A 25,303-nucleotide genomic window follows, 5' to 3' on the forward strand; every position below is an offset into this window, starting at 1 on the left:
GTTATAATCCACTAAATATACTTATAAAGTAATCGTTTTAGCCCAGAAAAATGTCTACCAGTCTTTAAAGCCCTTGTGAAGCCCTTTATTCTTATACTAAACTAAGAAAATGGCTTACCGGTTCCCATAGGGAAAATGACAGCTTCCAGCATTACCAAGTCTTGTTAGAAATGTGTCATACCTCAAGCAGCAAATGTCTGCCCACTGTTTCCCCCAACTGAAGTTAATTCATCTCAACAGTCCTGTGTGGAAACAGCCATCGATTTTAGTAACGGTTGCTAAAATCATTTTCCTCTTACAAACAGAAATCTTCATCTCTTTTCTGTTTCAGAGTAAATAGTACATACCAGCACTATTTTAAAATAACAAACTCTTGATTGAAGAATAAAAACTACATATAAACACCAAAAAACTCTTAGCCATCTCCGTGGAGATGTTGCCTGTGCAACGGCAAAGAGAATGACTGGGGTAGGCGGAGCCTAGGAGGGATCATGTGACCAGCTTTGCTGGGCTCTTTGCCATTTCCTGTTGGGGAAGAGAATATCCCACAAGTAAGGATGACGCCGTGGACCGGACACACCTATGTTGGAGAAAAATGCCAATGAACAAGCTTCTAGCAACCAGAAGCAATAAACAATGAGACTTAAATATTGTGGAGACAACAATGACGCTCAAATTTTTTAGCGCCAAAAAAGCCGCCCACATTGTTTGGTGCCTAAATGTTTTTGGCGCCAAAAATGACGCCACATCCGGTAACACTGACATTTTTTGGCGCAAAAACGTTAAAAAAATGACGCAACTTCCGGCGACACGTATGACGCCGGAAATGACAAGAAAATGTTTGCGCCAAGAAAGTCCGCGCCAAGAATGACGCAATAAAATGAAGCATTTTCAGCCCCCGCGAGCCTAACAGCCCACAGGAAAAAAAGTAAAATTTTCAAGGTAAGAAAAATGTAATATTCAAATGCATTATCCCAAATAATGAAACTGACTGTCTGAAATAAGGAATATTGAACATCCTCAATCAAGGCAAATAAATGTTTAAACACATATATTTAGAACTTTATATAAAAGTGCCCAACCATAGCTTAGAGTGTCACAGAAAATAAGACTTACTTACCCCAGGACACTCATCTACATATAGTAGAAAGCCAAACCAGTACTGAAACGAGAATCAGTAGAGGTAATGGTATATATAAAAGAGTATATCGTCGATCTGAAAAGGGAGGTAAGAGATGAATCTCTACGACCAATAACAGAGAACCTATGAAATAGACCCCGTAGAAGGAGATCATTGAATTCAAATAGGCAATACTCTCTTCACATCCCTCTGACATTCACTGCACACTGAGAGGAAAACCGGGCTCCAACCTGCTGCGAAGCGCATATCAACGAAGAATCTAGCACAAACTTACTTCACCACCTCCACGGGAGGCAAAGTTTGTAAAACGGAATTGTGGGTGTGGTGAGGGGTGTATTTATAGGCATTTTAAGGTTTGGGAAACTTTGCCCCTCCTGGTAGGAATGTATATCCCATACGTCACTAGCTCATGGACTCTTGCTAATTACATGAAAGAAAACAAATTATGCTTACTAGATAATTTCCTTTCCTTCTGTACAGGGAGAGTCCACAGCTGCATTCATTACTCGTGGAAATACTGAACCTGCTAAATCCTCTTCAGTCGGAGGAATCAAATCAGCAGACTCCAACCCTGGAGGTCCTACCTATGAAGCCTCAGAAGGAACCGCATCCCCAGATGACCAATTGGATACAATCGTCAATTTACACGACGGTCCCTGGGCAGGAGTGCATGGATTAACCCTTAGGTTGCATGTTGCAGGAAGAGGCAAAATTGCTAAGGCCGTAGAGATTTTCATGCAGAACTGCGCAGTAACATCTGGTAGAAAAAGCCCCCTTCAGGCGAAGGAGCGGTACCCGGGGAAACTGCATGTGTAGGAACAGAAGATTCTAGGGAACACACCTCACAGGACGAGGAATCCTCAGATGTGGACAGCTTAGTTGTCTCTAACATCTCAACATTGGTTGATGAGAGCACCCTGATGCAGCATACGGAACATAATTGAGAGGGCTGGACTACCCGGGCCTCCTCACAATATACACAGGTATCAAATTCTGTATTAGAGGGATCCCCCTCTAAATTATCAGAAGCCTCCATAACTCTACTAATTTAAATTATAGAAAAAACAACTGGCACCTTATACCCCCAATGGCTGGGGCACTTACCACCTCCTATGACCCAGACAGATAGAGAAACTCGCTCCTTGTCGCAGACACTCTGTCAGGAATAGGAAATGGAAAAACGTGACCACTCACGGTGCGTCATGGAGGACCGCCCCTGCTAAGGAAAAGCGCACCAGCTTAATAAAACCGTGCAGCTCTAAAATATGAATAATAATAAAAAATAACCTGTACGTTCCATATCAGCCTATGAGCCCAAACGTCTCCTACACATAAAGCAGTCAAAATCACAAAACAAATATGATTAAAAACCCCACTGTTCAATAATCCCCCTCAGGGGATATTAACCCTTGATTCCATAAAGATAAAAGGAGTCCCACTGTGACCCTGTCTTCTATCATTAACATATGTATAAAAAAAATTAATGGATTTTATGCTGTGGAACAGAAAACACGGTCCTTCAAGTTTGACAGACTGTAGCGTTGCTTCTGACATGAACTTGAGTGAAGAAAAGCAGGAAGCGAAACTCGTCAACGCTGATTGCTTAGGAGCTGTTAATATGAGTCGGGATGGTTTCGCAGGAAGACTCTCCCTGCATCTCTAGACTACCGTTTATCAATGCTCTCACTGAGAGGCTGACTAGACTACTTAAAACTCCAGTCCCATCTCCAAGGGTAGATACCCTTCCTAAGGAACTACTCTGAAATCTTCTGACACTTCTGACAAAGAATGACTGGAGAATGAGGGAAGTGGGGGAGGTATTTAAGCCTTTGGCTGGGGTGTCTTTGCCTCCTCCTGGTGGCCAGGTTCAGTATTTCCACAAGTAATGAATGCAACTATGGACTCTCCCTGTATTAAGAAGGAAATTGCTTTGTTAAATATGTCTAGGTCTTTGCAAAACTGGTATGAGGCACAAAAACAAACCACTGTATTTTTCACCTGAACTTAGTTCCCATCAACTATTAAATTCAAAAATCACTATCACCACCCTGTACCAGTCCACACAAAACACTCACAGTGCTGCACAACACATTCCCATTGCTTCTATATATCTGTTTTGCTAATACTATCCAGAGGAGATATCTCCACTAATCCTGGGCCCTCTCACTGTTCCACTCAATTACTTACATGTACCCTACAAACATGAAAAATGCTATACAGGCTGTATTACTACAGCAAGTAATATAGAGCAGTTTATTTTCTAACAAGTATACAAGTAGTCTCAGCTTATTCTATTTTTTTATATTTTACAATTGTATTATACAATCTTACATTCAGACTGTGGTTTGAAGGGAAAGTATTTAGAGGAATATCCTTGTATAAAACTGAAACAATAGACTTCATTGTCCATTATTATTATTATTATTATATTATGTGCAGGAAAAAATAAGATATTTTGGGAATGTAAAGATATGTTTCTAATTGGATTAAATAATTGAACTCTAAGAAAATCAAATTTAGTTGAAATTAAATGGAATAAAGTAGTGTTATTTGAAAAATAAAATATCTGAATCAAGACAAAGTGCTAAAAAAAGAGTGCCCAGTTCCAAATTTGAAGCTTACCAGGTAGATCGTCTCATATAATGTTTCCATGAATCACTTCCGGACTCTCTGCCTCCACCTGTGTGCTTCTCACCGCCTAAAATAATTGAATAGATTTAGCAATAGTTAAAGCACATTTGAAGACACCATAGTGATTTCTAGGAAGGTGAAATCTTATTACAAATTAACAGAGATAATGCTATTAGAAACATTATATTAAAAACACACACATTATATATATATATATATATATATATATATATATATATATATATATATATATATATATATACATAATTTATGTAAGAACTTACCTGATAAATTCATTTCTTTCATATTGGCATGAGTCCATGAGCTAGAGACGTATGGGATATACAATCCTACCAGGAGGGGCAAAGTTTCCCAAACCTCAAAATGCCTATAAATACACCCCTCACCACACCCACAATTCAGTTTAACGAATAGCCAAGCAATGGGGTGATAAAGAAAGGAGTAGAAAGCATCAACAAAGGAAATTTGGAAATAATTGTGCTTTATACAAAAAATCATAACCACCATAAAAAGGGTGGGCCTCATGGACTCTTGCCAATATGAAAGAAATTAATTTATCAGGTAAGTTCTTACATAAATTATGTTTTCTTTCATGTAATTGGCAAGAGTCCATAAGCTAGTGACATATGGGATAGCAATACCCAAGATGTGGATCTCCACTCAAGAGTCACTAGAGAGGGAGGGAATAAAATAAAAACAGAAAAAAGCAGGCGGGTGACAGCAAATACAATAACAATTTATTGTGGAGACAAAAAAAGAAGGCAACGTTTCGGGAATCTTATCCCTTATTCATGCCATGCCATGATGGCATGAATAAGGGATAAGATTCCCGAAACGTTGCCTTCTTTTTTGTCTCCACAATAAATTGTTATTGTATTTGCTGTCACCCGCCTGCTTTTTTCTGTTTATGAACTTAGGACCTAGGCAGTGGTCCTTGGGTGGCGTGCAATATAAGCCTGTGTGCTGAAATATCTTGTTTCAATAAAATAAAAACAGCCATATTCCGCTGAAAAAATTAATCCACAACCCAAAAAAAAAAGTTTATTTTCATTTTTAAAAGAAAAAAACTTAAATCAAAAGCAGAAGAATCAAACTGAAACAGCTGCCTGAAGAACTTTTCTACCAAAAACTGCTTCCTAAGAAGCAAATACATCAAAACGGTAGAATTTAGTCAATGTATGCAATAAGGACCAAGTTGCTGCTTTGCAAATCTGATCAACTGAAGCTTCATTCTTAAAAGCCCACAAAGTGGAGACTGATCTAGTAGAATGAGCTGTAATTTTCTGAGGCGGGCCTGACCCGACTCCAAATAAGCTTGATGAATCAAAAGTTTCAACCAAGAAGCCAAGGAAATAGCAGAAGCCACTGACCGTTCCTAGGACCAGAAAATAAAACAAATAGACTGGAAGTCTTCCTGAAATCTTTAGTAGCTTCCACATAATATTTCAAAGCTCTTACCACATCCAAAGAATGTAAGGATCTTTCCAAAGAATTCTTAGGATTAGGACACAAGGAAGGGACAACAATTTCTCTACTAATGTTGTTAGAATTCACAACCTTAGGTAAAAATTGAAAAGAAGTCTGCAAAACTGCTTTATCCTGATGAAAAATCAGAAAAGGAGACTCACAAGAAAGAGCAGATAGCTCAGAAACTCTTCTAGCAGAAGAGATGGCGAAAAGAAACAACACTTTCCAAGAAAGTAGTTTAATGTCCAAAGAATGCATAGGTTCAAATGGAGGAGCCTGTAAAGCCTTCAGAACCAAATTAAGACTCCAAGGAGGAGAAATTGATTTAATAACAGGTTTAATACGAACTAAAGCCTGTACAAAACAGTGTATATCAGGAAGTATAGCAATCTTTCTGTGAAATAAAAACAGAAAGAGCTGAGATTTGTCCTTTCAAGGAACTTGCAGACAAACCCTTATCCAAACCATCTTGAAGAAACTGTAAAATTCTAGGAATACTAAAAGAATGCCAAGAAAATTTATGAGAAGAAAACCATGAAATGTAAGTCTTCCAAACTCTATAATAAATCTTTCTAGAGACAGATTTACGAGGTTGTAACATAGTATTAATCACTGAGTCAGAGAAACCTCTATGACTTAGTACTAAGCGTTCAATTTCCATACCTTCAAATTTTATGATTTGAGATCCTGATGGAAAAACGGACCTTGAAGATAGTAGGTCTGGCCGAAACGGAAGTGGCCAAGGCGGGTAACTGGACATCCGAACCAGATCCGCATACCAAAACCTGTGTGGCCATGCTGGAGCCACCAGCAACACAAATGATTGTTCCATGATGATTTTGGAGATCCCTCTTGGAAGAAGAACTAGAGGCGGGAAAATGTAAGCAGGATGATAACACCAAGGAAGTGTCAGCGCATCCACTGCTTCCACCTGAACATCCCTGGACCTGGACAGGTATCTGGGAAGTTTCTTGTTTAGATGAGAGGCCATGAGATCTATCTCTGGATGACCCCACATCTGAACAATCTGAGAAAACACATCTGGATGGAGAGACCACTCCCCTGGATGTAAAGTCTGGTGGCTGAGATAATCCGCCTCCCAATTGTCTACACCTGGGATATGCACCGCAGAGATTAGACAGGAGCTGGATTCCGCCCAAACAAGTATCCGAGATACTTCTTTCATAGCTTGGGGAGTGTGAGTCCCACCCTAATGATTGACATATGCCACAGTTGTGATATTGTCTGTCTGAAAACAAATGAACGGTTCTCTCTTTAGCAGAGGCCAAAACTGAAGAGCTCTGAGAATTGCACGGAGTTCTAAAATATTTATTGGTAATCTCGCCTCTTGAGATTTCGAAAACCCCTTGTGCTGTCAGAGATCCCCAAACAGCTCCCCAACCTGAAAGACTTGCATTCGTTGTGATCACAGTCCAGGTTGGCTGAACAAAAGAAGCCCCTTGAACTAAACGATGGTGATCTATCCACCATGTCAGAGAGTGTCGTACATTGGGATTCAAGGATATTAATTGTGATATCTTTGTATAATCCCTGCACCATTGATTTAGCATACAAAGCTGTAGAGGTCTCATGTGAAAACGAGCAAAGGGGATCGCGTCCGATGCTGCAGTCATGAGACCTAAAACTTCCATGCACATAGCCACTGAAGGGAATGACTGAGACTGAAGGTGCCGGCAGGCTGCAACCAATTTTAAACGTCTCTTGTCTGTTAGAGACAGAGTCATGGACACTGAATCTATCTGGAAGCCTAAAAAGGTGACCCTTGTCTGAGGAATCAAGAAACTTTTTGGTAATTGATCCTCCAACCATGTTTCCGAAGAAACAACACTAGTTGATTTGTGTGAGATTCTACAGTGCATAAAGACTGAGCTAGTACCAAGATATTGTCCAAATAAGGAAACACCGCAATACCCTGTTCTCTGATTACAAAGAGTAGGGCACCCAGAACCTTTGAAAAGATTCTTGGAGCTGTTGCTAGGCCAAATGGAAGAGCAACAAATTGGTAATGCTTGTTTAGAAAACAGAATCTCAGAAACTGATAATGTTCTGGATGAATCGGAATATGAAGGTATGCATCCTGCAAGTCTATTGTAGACATATGATGTCCTTGCTGAACAAAAGGCAGAATAGTCCTTATAGTCACCATCTTGAAAGTTGGTACTCTTACATAACTATTCAAAATTGTTAGATCCAGAACTGGTCTGAATAAATTTTCCTTCTTTGGTACAATGAATAGATTTGAATAAAACCCCAAACCTTGTTCCTGAGGAGGAACTGGCATGATTACCCCTGAAGACTCCAGGTCTGAAACACACTTTAGGAAAGCCTGAGCTTTTACTGGATTTGCTGGGATACGTGAGAGAAAAAAATCTTCTCACAGGAGGTCTTACTCTGAATCCTATTCGATACCTTTCAGAGACAATGCTCTGAATCCATTGATTTTGGACAGATTTTATCCAAATATTCTTGAAAAACCTTAATCTGCCCACTACCAGCTGAGCTGGAATGAGGGCCGCACCTTCATGTGGACTTAGGGGCTTACTTTGGTTTCCTAAATGGCTTGGATTTATTCCAATTTGAGGAAGGCTTCCAATTGGAAGCAGATTCCTTGGGGAGAGGATCGAGTTTTTGTTCCTTATTCTGACGAAAGGAACAAAAACGGTTAGAAGCCTTAGATTTACCCTTAGGTTTTTTATCCTGAGGCAGAAAAACTCCCTTTCCCCCAGTGACAGTTGAAATAACAGAATCCAACTGAGAACCAAATAAATTATTACCTTGGAAAGAAAGAGATAGTAATCTAGATTTAGATGTCATATCAGCATTCCAAGATTTAAGCCACAAAGCTCTTCTAGCTAATATAGCTAAAGACATGGATCTAACATTAATTTTGATAATATCAAAAATGGCATCACAAATAAAATGGATTAGCATATTGCAGTAAGCGAATAATGCTAGATAAGTCAGAATCCAATTCCTGTTGCGCTAAATTCTCCAACCAGAAAGTTGATGCAGTCGCAACATCAGCCAAAGAAATTGTAGGTCTGTGAAGATGACCTGAATATAAATAGGCCTTCCTTAGATAAGATTCAAGCTTCCTATCTAAAGGATCCTTAAAGGAAGTACTATCTTCCATAGGAATAGTGGTACGTTTAGCAAGAGTAGAAATAGCCCCATCAACTTTGGGGATTTTTTTTCCCAAAACTCTATAGATTTTGCTGGTAAAGGATACAATTTTTTAAACCTTGAAGGAGGAAAAAAAAGAAGTACCTGGCTTATTCCATTCCCTAGAAATCATATCAGAAATAGCCTCAGGAATAGGAAAAACCCCTGGAGAAACCACAGGAGGTTTAAAAACAGCATTTAAACGTTTATTAGACTGAACGTCAATAGGACTGGTTACCTCAATATAAGTAATTAACACTTATTTTAATAAAGAACGCATATACTCTATTTTAAATAAATAAGTAGATTTGTCAGTGTCAATGCCTGAGGAAGGATCTTCTGTATCAGATAGATCCTCATCAGAAGAGGATAAATTATTATGTTGTTGGTCATTTGAAATTTCATCAACTAAATGAGAAGTTTTATAAGACCTTTTACGTTTATTAGAAAGTGGAAATGCAGACAAAGCCTTCAGGATAGAATCAGAAACAAATTCTTTAAAATTTACAGGTATATCATGCACATTAGAAGTTGAAGGAACAACAACTGGCAATATACTATTACTGATGGATACACTATCTGCATGTAAAAGTTTATCATGACAACTATTACAAATGACATTCGGCAAAATAATTTCTACAATTTTACAACAAATGCACTTAGCTTTGGTAGAACCGATGTCAGGCAGCAATGTTCCAGCAGAAACTTCTGAGGCAGGATCAGATTGAGACATCTTGCACAATGTAAGAGAAAAAACAACATATAAAGCAAAATCATTAAATTTCCTTATATGACAGTTTCAGGAATGGGAAAAAATGCAAATAGTATAGCCCTCTGATAGAGAAAAAAGCAAGAGGCAAACATCAATGGGGTATTGAAATAATGAAAAAGTTTGGCGCCAAGTATGACGCACAACATAAACTTTTTAGGCGCCAAAAATAACCGGAAATGACACACTCCCCTCACTAATGACGCAACCGTGTGAAAGGTCTCGGCGTCAAGTATGACGCCCGAAATGACAAAGTTACGTCTGACGTATTTTTTCACGCCAAAAATATTTTTGCGACAAGAATGATGCAATAAAGTTTAGCATTTGACGCACCCGGGGGCCTAATACCGCCCGCAATTTGCAAGAAGTAGTCAATTGAAAAAAAAAAAAAAGACTAAACCCCAGGTAAGAAATAAATTTCTTTAAAAAAATGTTTATATTCCCCAAATATGAAACTGCCAGTCTGCAGAAGGAAATTCATGAACCTGACTAATGGCAAATATAAGTACAATACATATATTTAGAACTTTATATAAATACATAAAGTGCCAAACCATAGCTGAGGTGTCTTAAGTAATAAAAAACATACTTACCAAAAGACACCCATCCACATATAGCAGATAGCCAAACCAGTACTAAAACAGTTATCAGTAGAGGTAATGGTAAATTGAGAGAATATCGTCGATCTGAAAAGGGAGGTAGGAGATGAATCTCTACGACCGATAACAGAGAACCTATGAAATAGACCCCAGTTAGAAAATCATTGTATTCAATAAGTGATGCTCCCTTCACGTCCCTCTGACATTCGCTGTACTCTGAGAGGAATCGGGCTTCAACAATGCTGAGAAGCGCATATCAACGTAGAAATCTTAGCACAAACTTACTTCACCACCTCCATAGGAGGCAAAGTTTGTAAAACTGAATTGTGGGTGTGGTGAGGGGTGTATTTATAGGCATTTTGAGGTTTGGGAAACTTTGCCCCTCCTGGTAGGATTGTATATCCCATATGTCACTAGCTCATGGACTCTTGCCAATTACATGAAATACATATATATATATATATATATATATATATATACATATATACATACACACACACACATATACGTTTGTTCCATTAGCGCTGTACCAATTCTGTAACTTATCACTTTAAGGTTTCTTGGTGGATATAATTTAATCCAAGTGTAGGTTCTCTCTGTGTCCTGCAGCTATGACCCATATGTGGAGAACCCTAAACGAGGAGAGGGGGTAAACCTAAGCGCCGAAAGGAAAAAACCTCTGTGCCTGGGGGCGGGTGACTCCTAGCTAGTACCCTTAAAGGAAATAGTATGAAAAAGGTAGTGAACCCAGGCGCCTACCCTAAGGAGGCTAAGGTAAAAGAACCAGAAGAGGGCTTGAAAATAATTTAGTTTAATAAAAGTGATTCCTCACAGATACCACTTTACACAAAACACTTCAATAAGAAAATTTATATAGAACAATTATAAAAACAATGATGTTGTAATATAATACACTTCATGGATCCATGAGTGGGAGATAAAACCTTCAATGAGTGATAATAAAAACAAGGGGTACAGAAATGCAACAACAATTAAAAAACTGTTCCAGAAATGAATCAACAGTAAAAAACAATAAAAACAATAGTGGTAGTCCTACTCTTCAAAAAATATAATATAACAGGTGTAAAAATAGTGTAAAAAATAGTGTAAAAAATAGTGTAAAAAATGTGTCAAAGTCCACAATAATTCACAAAAAAATGTGTCGAAGTCCACGATAGTTCACAAAAAAAAACTATTTTTACCCCACCAGGAGTGGCTAGCATGTTTCTGCCATTAGGCATTATGTGACATGTTATCCAATCATGACGACTGCTGATTGTTAGGATATATAGATATAGATATATATATATATATATACTGAAGCATTCCTGTCCACACTGATGTGATTTTATATGTCTACACACCGTGCTACGGTTTGTCTGTTTTTAAACTTGGATAAATAAATTTTGGAATTTTTACTTTACACCGGTCTGAAGAGGTATCTTGCGCATTCTTTCTTCTATCTCTATATTCATTATTTTGGTATTCAGCAAATACCTGAGAATGCCGCATCTACACTGACCGGATATACTCACTCTCCATTGTGCCGTGCCTACAGAGGTCAGAGTTTGAAGCGGAAGCACGCTAAGGACGTCGAGGAACAAGGTGAGAGAGGATTATTGGCGCTTTCTCTGAGACTTTGTATCAATATATATATATATATATGTATATACAGCACCTTGTCAGCTCAGGATATGTGCAAATTGGGTTAGAGTAGCTGCTCATACCCCATACATCAAATATAAGAACACAGTCCCACAGCACCATAATAATAATCAGTACTTTTATTGGAACATGGAAATCCAACAAAACATAGCAACGTTTCGCATGATTAAGGGTTAATACCCGAAACATTGCTATGTTTTGTTGGATTTCCATGTTCCAATAAAAAGGACTGACTGCTGATATATACACACAAACAGCACATATAGCAAATATGGCAAATGCAAGCATATCCCTCCAGTGGAAGAAGATACCACACAAAATAATCTAATAATCATGTTAATCAACAACATTCACCAAAACAAAGAAACAAAATTGGAAACTTAGAAATAAATAGAGGAAGGTCAATCCAAACCCAAGATACAAAAATAAAATATGCTGCACTACACCCTCATAATATGCTGCACTACTCCCTCATAAGCCACTTTTACAAATGTGAATTGATAGATATCAAAATATAAAATAGGTGAATATTTGGCCTACGCATATCTTCATAACCACCTAATGTAAGAGAACATGTCATTTGAAAGGAAGGTCTTGCAGAACTTTCTTCAAAAGAAAAAAAGAAAAGAAGAAGAATGAATGAATGCATTGTTATTATTGAAAGTATGCAAAGATGATTAACAGTTGCCTTCTATTACAGCTTAACTGGGGTTTAAAAATGGCAGTCATCCCAAAAGTTTGTGTGTTAATGGAATGTGTCTTCACTTTAAAAGCAAAAAACATAATTTATGTAAGAACTTACCTGATAAATTCATTTCTTTCATATTAGCAAGAGTCCATGAGCTAGTGACGTATGGGATATACATTCCTACCAGGAGGGGCAAAGTTTCCCAAACCTCAAAATGCCTATAAATACACCCCTCACCACACCCACAAATCAGTTTAACGAATAGCCAAGAAGTGGGGTGATAAGAAAGGAGCGAAAGCATCAAAATAAGGAATTGGAATAATTGTGCTTTATACAAAAAAATCATAACCACCACAAAAAAGGGTGGGCCTCATGGACTCTTGCTAATATGAAAGAAATGAATTTATAAGGTAAGTTCTTACATAAATTATGTTTTCTTTCATGTAATTAGCAAGAGTCCATGAGCTAGTGACGTATGGGATAATGACTACCCAAGATGTGGATCTTTCCACGCAAGAGTCACTAGAGAGGGAGGGATAAAATAAAGACAGCCAATTCCTGCTGAAAATAATCCACACCCAAAATAAAGTTTAAATGAAAACATAAGCAGAAGATTCAAACTGAAACAGCTGCCTGAAGTACTTTTCTACCAAAAACTGCTTCAGAAGAAGAAGAAAACACATCAAAATGGTAGAATTTAGTAAAAGTATGCAAAGAAGACCAAGTTGCTGCTTTGCAAATCTGACCAACCGAAGCTTCATTCCTAAACGCCCAGGAAGTAGAAACTGACCTAGTAGAATGAGCTGTAATCCTCTGAGGCGGAGTTTTACCCGACTCAACATAGGCATGATGAATTAAAGATTTCAACCAAGATGCCAAAGAAATGGCAGAAGCTTTCTGGCCTTTTCTAGAACCGGAAAAGATGACAAATAGACTAGAAGTCTTTCGGAAAGTCTTAGTAGCTTCAACATAATATTTCAAAGCTCTAACAACATCCAAAGAATGCAATGATTTCTCCTTAGAATTCTTAGGATTAGGGCATAATGAAGGAACTACAATTTCTCTACTAATGTTGTTGGAATTCACAACCTTAGGTAAAAATTTAAAAGAAGTTCGCAACACCGCCTTATCCTGATGAAAAATCAGAAAAGGAGACTCACAAGAAAGAGCAGACAATTCAGAGACTCTTCTGGCAGAAGAGATGGCCAAAAGGAACAAAACTTTCCAAGAAAGTAATTTAATGTCCAATGAATGCATAGGTTCAAACGGAGGAGCTTGAAGAGCCCCCAGAACCAAATTCAAACTCCAAGGAGGAGAAATTGACTTAATGACAGGTTTTATACGAACCAAGGCTTGTACAAAACAATGAATATCAGGAAGATTAGCAATCTTTCTGTGAAAAAGAACAGAAAGAGCAGAGATTTGACCTTTCAAGGAACTTGCGGACAAACCTTTATCTAAACCATCCTGAAGAAACTGTAAAATTCTCGGAATTCTAAAAGAATGCCAGGAAAAATGATGAGAAAGACACCAAGAAATATAAGTCTTCCAGACTCGATAATATATCTCTCTAGATACAGATTTACAAGCCTGTAACATAGTATTAATCACAGAGTCAGAGAAACCTCTTTGACCAAGAATAAAGCGTTCAATCTCCATACCTTTAAATTTAAGGATTTGAGATCCTGATGGAAAAAAGGACCTTGCGACAGAAGGTCTGGTCTTAACGGAAGAGTCCACGGTTGGCAAGAGGCCATCCGGACAAGATCCGCATACCAAAACCTGTGAGGCCATGCTGGAGCTACCAGCAGAACAAACGAGCATTCCTTCAGAATCTTGGAGATTACTCTTGGAAGAAGAACTAGAGGCGGAAAGATATAGGCAGGATGATACTTCCAAGGAAGTGATAATGCATCCACTGCCTCCGCCTGAGGATCCCGGGATCTGGACAGATACCTGGGAAGTTTCTTGTTTAGATGAGAAGCCATCAGATCTATTTCTGGAAGTTCCAACATTTGAACAATCTGAAGAAATACCTCTGGGTGAAGAGACCATTCGCCCGGATGCAACGTTTGGCAACTGAGATAATCCGCTTCCCAATTGTCTATTCCTGGAATATGAACCGCAGAGATTAGACAGGAGCTGGATTCCGCCCAAACCAGAATCGAGATACTTCTTTCATAGCCAGAGGACTGTGAGTGCCTCCTTGATGATTGATGTATGCCACAGTTGTGACATTGTCTGTCTGAAAACAAATGAACGATTCTCTCTTCAGAAGAGGCCAAGACTGAAGAGCTCTGAAAATTGCACGGAGTTCCAAAATATTGATCGGTAATCTCACCTCCTGAGATTCCCAAACCCCTTGTGCTGTCAGAGACCCCCACACAGCTCCCCAACCTGTAAGACTTGCATCTGTTGAAATTACAGTCCAGGTCGGAAGAACAAAAGAAGCCCCCTGAACTAAACGATGGTGATCTGTCCACCACGTCAGAGAGTGTCGTACAATCGGTTTTAAAGATATTAATTGAGATATCTTTGTGTAATCCCTGCACCATTGGTTCAGCATACAGAGCTGAAGAGGTCGCATGTGAAAACGAGCAAAGGGGATCGCGTCCGATGCAGCAGTCATAAGACCTAGAATTTCCATGCATAAGGCTACCGAAGGGAATGATTGTGACTGAAGGTTTCGACAAGCTGAAATCAATTTTAGACGTCTCTTGTCTGTCAAAGACAGAGTCATGGACACTGAATCTATCTGGAAACCCAAAAAGGTTACCCTTGTCTGAGGAATCAATGAACTTTTTAGTGAATTGATCCTCCAACCATGATTTTGAAGAAACAACAAAAGTCGATTCGTATGAAATTCTGCTAAATGTGAAGACTGAGCAAGTACCAAGATATCGTCCAAATAAGGAAATACCACAATACCCTGTTCTCTGATTACAGATAGAAGGGCACCGAGAACCTTTGTAAAAATTCTTGGAGCTGTTGCAGAGCCACAAACTGGTAATGCTTGTCTAGGAAAGAGAATCTCAGAAACTGATAGTGAGCTGGATGAATCGGAATATGCAGATATGCATCCTGTAAATCTATTGTAGACATATAATGCCCTTGCTGAACAAAAGGCAGGATAGTCCTTACAGTTACCATTTTGAATGTTGGTATCCTTACATAACGATTCAATATTTTTAGATCCAGAACTGGTCTGAAGGAATTCTCCTTCTTTGGTACAATGAAGAGATTTGAATAAAACCCCAGCCCCTGTTCCAGAACTGGAACTGGCATAATTACTCCAGCCAACTCTAGATCTGAAACACATTTCAGAAATGCTTGAGCTTTCGCTGGGTTTACTGGGACACGGGAAAGAAAAAAATCTCTTTGCAGGAGGTCTTATCTTGAAACCAATTCTGTACCCTTCTGAAATAATGTTCTGAATCCAAAGATTGTGAACAGAATTGATCCAAATTTCTTTGAAAAAACGTAATCTGCCCCCTACCAGCTGAGCTGGAATGAGGGCCGCACCTTCATGTGGACTTAGAAGCTGGCTTTGCTTTTCTAGAAGGCTTGTATTTATTCCAGACTGGAGATGGTTTCCAAACTGAAACTGCTCCTGAGGATGAAGGATCAGGCTTTTGTTCTTTGTTGAAACGAAAGGAATGAAAACGATTATTAGCCCTGTTTTTACCCTTAGATTTTTTATCCTGTGGTAAAAAAGTTCCTTTCCCACCAGTAACAGTTGAGATAATAGAATCCAACTGAGAACCAAATAATTTATTACCCTGGAAAGAAAGGGAAAGTAGAGTCGATTTAGAAGACATATCAGCATTCCAAGTTTTAAGCCATAAAGCTCTTCTAGCTAAAATAGCTAGAGACATAAACCTGACATCAACTCTGATAATATCAAAAATGGCATCACAGATAAAATTATTAGCATGTTGAAGTAGTATAATAATGTTATGAGAATCATGATCTGTTACTTGTTGCGCTAAAGTTTCCAACCAAAAAGTTGAAGCTGCAGCAACATCCGCCAAAGATATAGCAGGTCTAAGAAGATTACCTGAACACAAATAAGCTTTTCTTAGAAAGGATTCAATTTTCCTATCTAAAGGATCCTTAAAGGAAGTACCATCTGCCGTAGGAATAGTAGTACGTTTAGCAAGGGTAGAGATAGCCCCATCAACTTTAGGGATTTTGTCCCAAAACTCTAATCTGTCAGACGGCACAGGATATAATTGCTTAAAACGTTTAGAAGGAGTAAATGAATTACCCAAATTATTCCATTCCCTGGAAATTACTTCAGAAATAGCACCAGGAACAGGAAAAACTTCTGGAATAACTACAGGAGATTTAAAGACCTTGTCTAAACGTTTAGATTTAGTATCAAGAGGACCAGAATCCTCAATTTCTAATGCAATTAGGACTTCTTTAAGTAAAGAACGAATAAATTCCATTTAAATAAATATGAAGATTTATCAGCATCAACCTCTGAAACAGAATCCTCTGAACCAGAAGAATCATTAGAATCAGAATGATGATGTTCATTTAAAAATGCATCTGGATAAAGAGAAGTTTTAAAAGACTTTTTATGTTTACTAGAAGGAGGAATAACAGACATAGCCTTCTTAATAGATTCAGAAACAAAATCTCTTATGTTATCAGGAACACTCTGAACATTAGATGTTGATGGAACTGCAACAGGTAATGGTATTTTACTAAAGGAAATATTTTCTGCATTAACAAGTTTGTCATGACATTTAATACAAACAACAGCTGGAGGAACAGCTACCAAAAGTTTACAGCAGATACACTTAGCTTTGGTAGTTCCAGCACCAGGCAGCGATTTTCCTGAAGTATCTTCTGACTCAGATGCAACATGAGACATCTTGCAATATGTAAGAGAAAAAACAACATATAAAGCAAAATTGATCAAATTCCTTAAATGACAGTTTCAGGAATGGGAAAAAATGCCAAAGAACAAGCTTCTAGCAACCAGAAGCAATGAAAAATGAGACTTAAATAATGTGGAGACAAAAGCGACGCCCATATTTTTTTAGCGCCAAATAAGACGCCCACATTATTTGGCGCCAAAAATGACGCCACATCCGGAACGCTGACATTTTTGGCGCAAAAGAACGTCAAAAAATGACGCAACTTCCGGCAACACGTATGACGCCGGAAACAGAAAAGATTTTTTGCGCCAAAAAAGTCTGCGCCAAGAATGACGCAATAAAATTAAGCATTTTCAGCCCCCGTGAGCCTAACAGCCCACAGGGAAAAAGTCAAATTTTTTAAGGTAAGAAAAAATGATTGATTCAAATGCATTATCCCAAATATGAAACTGACTGTCTGAAAATAAGGAATGTTGAACATCCTGAGTCAAGGCAAATAAATGTTTGAATACATATATTTAGAACTTTATAAAAAAGCGCCCAACCATAGCTTAGAGTGTCACAGAAAATAAGACTTACTTACCCCAGGACACTCGTCTACATGTTGTAGAAAGCCAAAACAGTACTGAAACGAAAATCAGCAGAGGTAATGGTATATATATAAGAGTATATCGTCGATCTGAAAAGGGAGGTAAGAGATGAATCTCTACGACCGATAACAGAGAACCTATGAAATAGACCCCGTAGAAGGAGATCATTGCATTCAAATAGGCAATACTCTCCTCACATCCCTCTGACATTCACTGCACGCTGAGAGGAAAACCGGGCTCCAACCTGTTGTGGAGCGCATATCAACGTAGAATCTAGCACAAACTTTCTTCACCACCTCCATAGGAGGCAAAGTTTGTAAAACTGATTTGTGGGTGTGGTGAGGGGTGTATTTATAGGCATTTTGAGGTTTGGGAAACTTTGCCCCTCCTGGTAGGAATGTATATCCCATACGTCACTAGCTCATGGACTCTTGCTAATTACATGAAAGAAAACAAAAATGTATGCTTACCTAATAAATTATTTTCTTACGAAATGATGATGGTCCACAGTCCTCGATAACATATGGGATATATTTCCTGCCACTAGGAGAAGGTCAAGAACCCATACAAGAGCTCCCACCTCTCTCTAGATTTACATATAGCCAAGTGGAGAAAAGGAAAGAAAGGTAGCAAAGGCAAAGCAGGCTCTATAGAGGTGTCATTAGAACCGTCACCCATAAAGCAGACGGGGCCAGTGGATCTAAAAGAAAATAATTTATCATCAGGTAAGTATAAATTTTGTTTTCTTTTGTAAAATGATGATGGTCCACAGTCCTCCATAACATATGGGATTAATATCTAAGCCAATGGTGTATGTTATGGACAGGGTGGGAAAACACTTTCACTGACCGTACCTATTTAGCTGACATCGCTGCCTGCCAAAAGCTGCTTACGAAGAAGCAAAGACATCAAAACGGTAACATTTTGAAAAAGTATGTAAGGAGGACCATTTGGCAGCTTTGCAAATGTACTCCAAAGATGCATCGTTCTTTAAAGCCTATGATGTTGCCACTGCTCTGGCAGAGTGAGCTGTAATACATTTAAGGGACAACTTACCCGCCACCAAGTAAGCCTTGTGAATCATGTGTTTAAGCCAAGATGCTAAAGCTACCATAGTAGCTCTCTGTCCTTTACGATTCCCAGAGTAATGTACAAACAAAAGATTTTCTAAACTATTTTAGTCGCTTGGAGATAGAACTTCAGAGGTCTAACTATGTCCATATTATGTAGCAATCTTTTCTTGATTGATGTTTTCAGTTGAAACCACCTTTAGAAGAAAATCATATTTAGTACGCAGAATGAAAAATCAAAAATGGAGGATCACAGGATAACGCGGACAGCTCAAACTCTTCTGCAGAAAAGATTACTAATAAGAAAAGCACCTTACAAGACAACAGCTTAATATCCTATAGTAACAAGATAGTAGGAAAAGTAGTACTAATGGTTAGTACCTATAGGTGCCAAATATTTTTGTAATCAACAAGCACCTGCTAGGGGGGCAATATAGCACTAAGGAGACTCATAGATAAGTCTGTAACAAAAAGAGAGTGCTTTACCCCTGCAATTATTTAGGACAAAATCTTCCTGAATAATACAGGAACGATTCTTAACCATTCATACTTTATCTTTATTGGTTTAACTATTCAATCATACACGTTTAAAAACACTTAAACTCTCTAGATATCAATATATAGCATAGGTGTGTGAATAATACCTCTGAGACTCATGTATCTATATGTGAAACATTAAACTTGGTTTGTATAATATCAAACAGTCAGATACAGACAATATCTTTTGTAGCCGGCTATTAATAAATTAAAAAATAATGCTGTAACAAGAGGACCTGTTAATATGTGGAATGTCAGGTTATGAGATTAAAGCTATCTAGCTAATACCCTATCTGTAATTATAAAGTTCTTACTTGCACAGTTAACTTTAGCATAGCTGCTCAATGAAATAGATTCTGTCTGCTTGAACTCTCTCGATATCAATATATAGCATAGGTATGTGAATAATACCTCTGAGAGTCATGTATCTAAATAGGAAACATTGTACTTGGTTTGTATATCATCAAACAGTTAGATACAAACAATATTTTTTGCAGCCGGCTATTAATAAATTCAGAAATAATGCTGCAACAAGAGGACCTGTTAATATGTGGGATGACAGATTGTGAGATTAAAGCTATCTAGCTAATACTCTATCTGTAATTATAAAGTCCTTGCTTGCACAGTTAACTTTTGCACAGCTATTCAGTGCAATAGATTCTGTCTGCTTAAGCCCCTTCTATAGCGCACATCTGGTCTCAGAATATAACTCTCTGAAGCCAGACCCCTGACACGTGTTTCGCTCACGCTTCCTCAGAGGGGTTACACGCCGGCTGTTTGGTAAATCTATTTACTGGTTCATAAGTCCCACCTTGTGTGTGGGATTGGATGATCATGAGGAATTATCTTGATTCTGATTGGAAGGATTGCATGTCAATCAGGTTTATGCATCCAATGGGGATACATTTTTCATTTGAAGCCTTATGCTATACTCCGTTACATGTTGTGAACTTATGCATGTTGGTTGCGATAATATGTTACTTTGCGAACTTATGCATGTGGGTTACCATGATATATGTTACTTTATCAGGAAGTTCTTTATGTTACTGCTGAAGAGTAAGTTCTAAATGTTCTTATTGTACATACTTTCACTGTGTATTTTATATTATACCACAGAGATATTGTTTGGTAATAGGACCATATGCAGGGTTTTCAATCTGTTTATTACAGGTTGGTATTTGTAATAATGGTATTGAATACATCAGTAGCATGACAATAATGACAGATGTTTTAAAGACAGAAGCAAGATTACGCAGAACACTGTGTATACTATTTCTGACATATTTTAGTATCATAGGAGTATGGTGTCTAATAAAGTTAGTATTTCTCTAGGGTTAATTGGGTTGTTTATAAATTTCTAGGGCAATAGATACCAGTGTTTTGAAGAGAAAAGTAGTTTAATTTAGTTCACATTAGTATGTGTAGATTTTAAGGGTGCAGGAATAAATGTTTCCAAATATTATGTGAAAGTCCGTTTCTATTAATTTATTACTTAAAAGTGTTTTATATTAAAAGAGTGGTTGTGTGTACATATAGTTGAAGAGGTAGGTTACATAAATAAAACATAATTTATGCTTACCTGATAAATTCCTTTCTCCTGTAGTGTAGTCAGTCCACGGGTCATCCATTACTTATGGGATTATATCTCCTACCTAACAGGAAGTGCAAGAGGATCACCCAAGCAGAGCTGCTATATAGCTCCTCCCCTCCACGTCATACCCAGTCATTCGACCAAAACCAAACGAGAAAGGAGAAACTATAGGGTGCAGTGGTGACTGGAGTTTAATTTAAATTTAGACCTGCCGTAAAAACAGGGCGGGCCGTGGACTGACTACACTACAGGAGAAAGGAATTTATCAGGTAAGCATAAATTATGTTTTCTCCTGTTAAGTGTAGTCAGTCCACGGGTCATCCATTACTTATGGGATACCAATACCAAAGCTAAAAGTACACGGATGACGGGAGGGACAGGCAGGACCTTTACACGGAAGGAACCACTGCCTGAAGAACCTTTCTCCCAAAAACAGCCTCCGAAGAAGCAAAAGTGTCAAATTTATAAAATTTGGAAAAGGTGTGAAGTGAAGACCAAGTTGCAGCCTTGCAAATCTGTTCAACAGAGGCCTCATTTTTAAAGGCCCAAGTGGAAGCCACAGCTCTGGTAGAATGAGCTGTAATTCTTTCAGGAGGCTGCTGTCCAGCAGTCTCATAGGCTAAACGTATTATGCTACGAAGCCAGAAGGAGAGAGAGGTAGCCGAAGCCTTTTGACCTCTCCTCTGTCCCGAATAAACAACAAACAGGGAAGAAGTTTGTCGAAAATCTTTAGTTGCCTGTAAATAGAATTTCAGGGCCCGGACAACGTCCAGATTGTGCAGAAGTCGTTCCTTCTTTGAGGAAGGACTAGGGCACAATGAAGGAACAACAATCTCTTGATTGATATTCTTGTTAGTGACTACCTTAGGTAAGAACCCAGGTTTAGTACGCAGAACTACCTTGTCTGAATGAAAAATCAGATAAGGGGAATCACAATGTAAGGCTGATAACTCAGAGACTCTTCGAGCTGAGGAAATAGCCATTAGGAACAGAACTTTCCAAGATAACAGCTTGATATCAATGGAATGAAGGGGTTCAAACGGGACACCCTGTAAAACATTAAGAACTAAGTTTAAGCTCCATGGCGGAGCAACAGTTTTAAACACAGGCTTAATCCTGGCCAAAGCCTGACAAAAAGCCTGAACGTCTGGAACTTCTGACAGACGCTTGTGCAAAAGAATGGACAGAGCTGAGATCTGTCCCTTTAACGAACTAGCAGATAAACCCTTTTCTAAGCCTTCTTGTAGAAAAGACAATATCCTAGGAATCCTAACCTTACTCCATGAGTAACTCTTGGATTCGCACCAATGTAAGTATTTACGCCATATTTTATGGTAAATTTTCCTGGTAACAGGTTTCCTAGCCTGTATTAAGGTATCAATCACTGACTCCGAGAATCCACGCTTTGATAGAATCAAGCGTTCAATCTCCATGCAGTCAGCCTCAGAGAAATTAGATTTGGATGTTTGAAAGGACCCTGAACCAGAAGGTCCTGTCTCAGAGGCAGAGACCATGGTGGACAGGACGACATGTCCACTAGATCTGCATACCAGGTCCTGCGTGGCCACGCAGGCGCTATTAGAATCACCGATGCTCTCTCCTGCTTGATCCTGGCAATCAGACGAGGAAGTATCGGGAAGGGTGGAAACACATAAGCCATGTTGAAGACCCAAGGTGCTGTCAGAGCATCTATCAGAACTGCTTCCGGGTCCCTGGATCTTGATCCGTAACAAGGAAGCTTGGCGTTCTGGCGAGACGCCATGAGATCCAGATCTGGTTTGCCCCAACGCCGAAGCAGTTGTGCAAATACCTCCGGGTGAAGTTCCCACTCCCCCTGATGAAAAGTCTGGCGACTTAGGAAATCCGCCTCCCAGTTCTCCACGCCTGGGATGTGGATCGCTGACAGGTGGCAAGAGTGAGACTCTGCCCAGCGAATTATCTTTGAGACTTCCATCATCGCTAGGGAACTCCTTGTCCCTCCCTGATGGTTGATGTAAGCCACAGTCGTGATGTTGTCCGACTGGAACCTGATGAACCTCAGAGTTGCTAGCTGAGGCCAAGCCAGGAGAGCATTGAGAACTGCTCTCAATTCCAGAATGTTTATTGGAAGGAGACTCTCCTCCTGAGTCCATGATCCCTGAGCCTTCAGGGAATTCCAGACAGCGCCCCAACCTAGTAGGCTGGCGTCTGTTGTTACAATTGTCCAGTCTGGCCTGCTGAAGGGCATCCCCCTGGACAGATGTGGCCGAGAAAGCCACCATAGAAGAGAATCTCTGGTCTCTTGATCCAGATTCAGCATAGGGGACAAATCTGAGTAATCCCCATTCCACTGACTTAGCATGCACAATTGTAGTGGTCTGAGATGCAGGCGTGCAAAAAGGTACTATGTCCATTGCCGCTACCATTAAGCCGATTACCACCATGCATTGAGCCACTGACGGGTGTTGAATGGAATGAAGGACACGGCAAGCATTTAGAAGTTTTGTTAACCTGTCTTCTGTCAGGTAAATTTTCATTTCTACAGAATCTATAAGAGTCCCCAAGAAAGGAACTCTTGTGAGTGGCCATAGAGAACTCTTTTCTACGTTCACCTTCCACCCATGCAACCTTAGAAATGCCAGAACCAACTCTGTATGAGACTTGGCAGTCTGGAAACTTGACGCTTGTATCAGAATGTCGTCTAGGTACGGAGCTACTGAAATTCCTCGCGGTCTTAGTACCGCCAGAAGAGAGCCCAGAACCTTTGTAAAGATTCTTGGAGCCGTGGCTAACCCGAAGGGAAGAGCTACAAACTGGTAATGCCTGTCTAGGAAGGCAAACCTTAGGTACCGATAATGATCCTTGTGAATCGGTATGTGGAGGTAGGAATCCTTTAAATCCACTGTGGTCATGTATTGACCCCTTTGGATCATAGGTAAGATTGTCCGAATAGTCTCCATTTTGAACGATGGAACTCTTAGGAATTTGTTTAGGATCTTTAAGTCCAAAATTGGTCTGAAGGTTCCCTCTTTTTTGGGAACCACAAACAGATTTGAGTAAAACCCTTGTCCGTGTTCCGACCGCGGAACTGGATGGATCACTCCCATTAGTAAAAGGTCTTGTACACAGCGTAGAAACGCTTCTCTCTTTAGCTGGTTTGTTGACAGCCTTGAAAGATGAAATCTCCCTTTTGGAGGAGAAGCTTTGAAGTCCAGAAGATATCCCTGAGATATGATCTCTAAAGCCCAGGGATCCTGGACATCTCTTGCCCAAGCCTGGGCGAAGAGAGAAAGTCTGCCCCCCACTAGATCCGTTTCCGGATCGGGGGCCCTCACTTCATGCTGTCTTAGGGGCAGCAGCAGGCTTTCTGGCCTGCTTGCCCTTGTTCCAGGACTGGTTAGGTTTCCAGCCCTGTCTGTAGCGAGCAACAGTTCCTTCCTGCTTTGGAGCTGAGGAATTTGATGCTGCTCCTGCCTTGAAGTTACGAAAGGCACGAAAATTAGACTGTCTAGCCCTTGGTTTGGCTCTGTCTTGAGGCAGGGCATGACCCTTACCTCCAGTAATGTCAGCGATAATTTCTTTCAAACCGGGCCCGAATAATGTCTGCCCTTTGAAAGGTATGTTAAGCAATTTAGATTTAGAGGTTACATCGGCTGACCAAGATTTAAGCCACAGTGCTCTGCGCGCTTGAATGGCGAATCCTGAATTCTTAGCCGTAAGTTTAATTAAGTGTACTACGGCATCGGAAATAAATGAATTGGCTAGCTTAAGTACTCTAAGCTTGTCTGTAATTTCATCCAATGTAACTGAGTTAATGGTCTCTTCCAGAGACTCAAACCAGAATGCCGCCGCAGCCGTGACAGGCGCAATGCATGCAAGGGGTTGTAATATAAAACCTTGTTGAACAAACATTTTCTTAAGGTAACCCTCTAACTTTTTATCCATTGGATCTGAAAAAGCACAGCTATCCTCCACCGGGATAGTGGTGCGCTTAGCCAGAGTAGAAACTGCTCCCTCCACCTTAGGGACCGTCTGCCATAAGTCCCGTGTGGTGGCGTCTATTGGAAACATTTTTCTAAATATAGGAGGGGGTGAAAAAGGCACACCGGGTCTATCCCACTCCTTGTTAATAATTTCTGTAAGCCTCTTAGGTATAGGAAAAACATCAGTACACACCGGTACCGCATAGTATCTATCCAGCCTACACATTTTCTCTGGAATTGCAACCGTGTTACAATCATTTAGAGCCGCTAATACCTCCCCTAGCAATACACGGAGGTTCTCAAGCTTAAATTTAAAATTTGAAATGTCTGAGTCCAGTTTACTTGGATCAGATCCGTCACCCACAGAATGAAGCTCTCCGTCCTCATGTTCTGCATATTGTGACGCAGTATCAGACATGGCTCTAATATTATCAGCGCACTCTGTTCTCACCCCAGAGTGGTCGCGTTTACCCCCAATTTCTGGCAATTTAGATAATACT

The 25,303-nt window shown here is 39.5% G+C and overlaps 1 protein-coding gene across 1 annotated transcript in view; it reads right to left on the reverse strand.

Annotated features, from left to right (window-relative positions):
- Positions 1-25,303, reverse strand: part of ALDH7A1 (aldehyde dehydrogenase 7 family member A1) — a 299,657-nt gene that overhangs the window by 58,290 nt on the left and 216,064 nt on the right. Inside the window, exon 17 of the mRNA XM_053701625.1 lies at positions 3,764-3,839. Coding sequence (XP_053557600.1) covers positions 3,764-3,839 — 76 coding nt within the window. The remainder of the gene's footprint in view (positions 1-3,763; positions 3,840-25,303) is intronic.

The sequence above is a fragment of the Bombina bombina genome, chromosome 2 (assembly GCF_027579735.1).
Source record: "Bombina bombina isolate aBomBom1 chromosome 2, aBomBom1.pri, whole genome shotgun sequence".
Taxonomy (NCBI): Eukaryota; Metazoa; Chordata; class Amphibia; order Anura; family Bombinatoridae; genus Bombina; species Bombina bombina.